We start from the raw sequence: 3,516 nt of genomic DNA on the forward strand, positions 1-3,516 counted from the left end.
ACAAAGCCGCGGGAGAGCTGCTGGGAGAGTGAGTCCTTGCCATAGAGGCCCCGCCCCGCCTGGGACCCCGCCCTCCAGTGGCCACGCCCCCACCCAGACCACGCCCCTAACCCTGCACTCTCCCAGGTACACCGGCCATAAGAACCAGCAGTACAAGCTGGACTGCTGCCTGAGCGAGCGCGACACGCACGTGGTCAGCTGCTCCGAGGACGGGAAGGTGTACTTCTGGGACCTGGTGGAGGTGAGCCCGCCCCAGCCCACCCCGTACCCTGGCACCTGCCTCGGCCTGGCTGGTCTTCTCAGTCACTCCCAGGGTTACCGAGCAAGTGATACTAGATAGTCAAGCTGGGTTTTTTGGATTTTTTCCTTCTAGTTTTCTATAGTATGTGTGCATTCTCCGGATTTCGAGAGAGGGAGAAGAGCACCCCCTGGGTGATGGCCACACTGTATTTCCTTCTCCATTCTCCTCTCGCAATCTTTGGCATTTATGCACACACCCCTAGTCTTATTTTTTAAGCCGCCAGGTCTGGGGTTTGAACCATGCCATCGGCCATGTGGGATCCAGCCGCCTTAACCTCCGTGCCACCTGCTGGCCTCCACTGAGCTGAGATCTTGAGCGAGGAGTGAGAGAAGGCAGGGAAGGCATTCCCGGCGAAGGGAACAGCCTCTGCTAAGGCAGGGAGGCACGGCACACCTATCAATCAGGAACAGGACTACTTTGGGGTCTTGGGGACAGCGGCAGCAGGATCCAGTTGGGGGTTGTCCAGGTGGGGCCATGGATGCCAGGCTGAGTCACTGGGACTGGCTTGGGGCTAAGGGACCTGCCAGTGGCATGTGACCCCAAATAAGATGAGACTATAGCTCATGAGGAAACCAGAGCCAAGAGCGAGCAGCTTCCCTGGGTGGCTTCAAGCACCGAGCCCCGTCCTTGGCTTGTCTCAGCCGGGCTGGGGACGCACTGTCTTGCTTAAGATGTCAGGGCCAGGGAGCCCCAGGAGAGGCGACGTCAGCATTTGGGCTTGGCCAGGGGCGCTAAACGCCCTCAGAGGATGGAGGGACAGCTCTGGAGTGAGGTAGCAAGAACTTTCTGCTTGTGCCAGCTTGCCATGGGCCCCATAAACAGGAATTCCCCTCCAGGGTAGGCACACGCAGGGACATTTTCAAGACGGAAAGAGGAACCAGGGCTGGCTCGACCATGCACAGCCCTCGCAGGACTAGGGCGAGGGAAGTGTGGAGCCCAGGCAGCAGCAAGAAGGCAGCAGTGGGGTGGCCGAGAAGGCAGAGGATTGGGGTCTCCAGAGAAAGACTCCTGATACTTTCGATGATGTGAGCACCTGGGAGGACGCCCCCTACCGCAGCTCGCTTTGGGGCCAGTCAGGTCTGCAGCACGTGGGAGGCAGTGGAGAGAGAGAACCGGGGATGGGGACGCAGATACCAGGGACCTCATCCGGCCACTGATAACCACCACCCTCCTGCCCCTTGCTCCACAGGGTGCCCTGGCGCTGGCCCTGCCTGTGGGCCCCAGCGTGGTGCAGTCGCTGGCCTACCACCCCACGGAGCCCTGCCTCCTGACGGCCACCGGGGGCAGCATCCAGTGTTGGAGGGAAGAGGCCTATGAGGCAGAGGGTGGGACAGGCTGAAGCCAGGGGCACCCCCAACCAGGACCAAGGACAGAGACCAGACTCAGAAGGGCCGGCTAGACCATTTATTCCAGAGACGCTGCTGACCCGGGGGGGGCCGGGCTGGGTCTGCAAACTAATAAATAGGGCTGGGGAAGCCTCCCCGGGCCACGGGCGCTCAGTCCTCGTTCTTCTCGGGCGTGAAGGCGTCTACTTTCTGGGCAAAGGTTTCGGCCACGAGCAGGGGGAAGACCAGGGAGGCATCGGCGTATACCTGCAGAGGGCGACTGGGTGAGCCCTGGGGCCCCGGGGCCACAGCACAAGAGGCCCTGCACCCAGCCTGGCTTTACCTTCACGGGCTGTGCATCCACCCGGATCTTGCCCCAAGAGACAGCCTCGTCTGGCCGGGCCCCCGAGTCGGAGCCGTCGAACTCCTGAGCCGTGTTGATGTAGACGGCGTAGTCAGCGCCGTTCCGCTGTGGGGAGGGGTGCAGTGGGTCGGTCATCCGGACATGGACACCAGGTCACCAACCAGCGTTCAGCACATGGGTCACAGGGCCCACCTGCCAGGTACCAACAACCTTCCCATCTCCTCAGCCCGTAAGGGACAGCTCCCAACTCGGATTCAAAGACCTCTAAGCGCAACCACCAGCCATGGTCCCCACTTGATCCCCCAAGAGCCACCAGAGGGAACGTGTGAACACATGACTCTGGTCTCCCAGCTCCCCAGCCTGGTGGGTAGGCCAAAGTGTACTGGAAGCCACATGGCCAGGCCTGGGTCTGGGTCCCCAGGTCAGCCTGCAAACACACAGGGGGAACACATGGGTGCCCAAGAGCCAAAGGAGCTGGGGACAGAGGTCACGGTGGGAGGAGACCCTATCGGGTCCCATCTACATGTATATATATATATGTTCTCTATAAATGGAGTAGTTAGGTCATTGGACTCTCACATGGCAGACCACGAGTCCCAGGGCTGGTGGCTTCAAAATCACACTGGGCTCCTGAGTTTCTGTGCCTAAGATCCTAGCCGGAGAGTGGAGGAGAAGGGATTGCAGCGTGGCTAATCCCCCCGGGGGTGACTTCTCACTGTCCTCAGTGTCTCTGTCTCCCTCTCTGTGTCTCTGTCTCCCTCTCTCTCTCTCCCCAGTAAGAGCACATGCCCTAAGGCCAAAAACTTTAAAAACAAAAAAGCATGGGAGGGGAGGACTGGTTCTGTAGCCCAGTGGTTAAAGCAGCCAGATCCCACATGGCTGACCATGCTGTTCAAGTTCCAGACGCGGTGGCTTAAAAAACATGGCAGGCTGGGGCCAGCAGGCGATGTGATGGTTAAGGTGCTGGACTCACACATGGCTGACTGTGGTTCAAGTCCCAGGCCTGGCAGCTTGCTTTCTCACTTTATCTATATCTATCTCTTTCTCTCTGGTCAAATTAAAAGATAAATAATACTAACAAAATTAAATAAATAAATTTTTAAAAAAAGTAACAAAAACCAAAATGAACAAAGGAAGAAAGCCAGAGCCCTCCCGGGAGTTCACAAGAGTCGGGATGCTCCCTCCTGGCTCTCAGCAGTTCCACACCCCACCCCACTGACCTGGGCCCTCTTCCTGGAGGTAACCACGTGGCTTGTGGGAGGCACCTCTCCAAAACGTCTGCTTACAGATCCCATTTCTTGAGTCTCCTCGGCCTCCCTCTATTTTTAAATTTGTGTGCTTTTTGGGGACCAGCAGTTAGCGTTATGGCTATGTCACTGGACTCCCATTTGGTCGACCGCAGTTCGAGTCCCGGAACCGGTGGCTTAAACTCATGCCGGGCACAAATGCGTACGTGCCCAAGATCCCGAGAGGAGAATGGAGGAGAAGGGACTGTGGCGTTGCCATCCCCCTGTGCGGGATGTGCC

General features: G+C 58.4%; 2 protein-coding genes across 2 annotated transcripts in view; one reads left to right on the top strand and one right to left on the bottom strand.

The window, feature by feature from the left end:
- The window catches only part of WDR83 (WD repeat domain 83), a 6,586-nt gene extending 4,772 nt beyond the window's left edge, over window positions 1-1,814 (top strand). Inside the window, exons 8-9 of the mRNA XM_006160988.3 lie at window positions 127-241; window positions 1,491-1,814. Of these exons, the coding sequence (XP_006161050.1) occupies window positions 127-241; window positions 1,491-1,640 (265 nt within the window). The 3' untranslated portion in view covers window positions 1,641-1,814. The remainder of the gene's footprint in view (window positions 1-126; window positions 242-1,490) is intronic.
- The window catches only part of DHPS (deoxyhypusine synthase), a 6,650-nt gene continuing 4,825 nt past the window's right edge, over window positions 1,692-3,516 (bottom strand). Inside the window, exons 8-9 of the mRNA XM_006160987.3 lie at window positions 1,970-2,095; window positions 1,692-1,893 (exon numbers count right to left, since the gene is read on the bottom strand). Coding sequence (XP_006161049.1) covers window positions 1,798-1,893; window positions 1,970-2,095 — 222 coding nt within the window. The 3' untranslated portion in view covers window positions 1,692-1,797. The remainder of the gene's footprint in view (window positions 1,894-1,969; window positions 2,096-3,516) is intronic.

This window comes from Tupaia chinensis, unplaced genomic scaffold, assembly GCF_000334495.1.
Source record: "Tupaia chinensis unplaced genomic scaffold, TupChi_1.0 Scaffold138060_1, whole genome shotgun sequence".
Taxonomy (NCBI): Eukaryota; Metazoa; Chordata; class Mammalia; order Scandentia; family Tupaiidae; genus Tupaia; species Tupaia belangeri.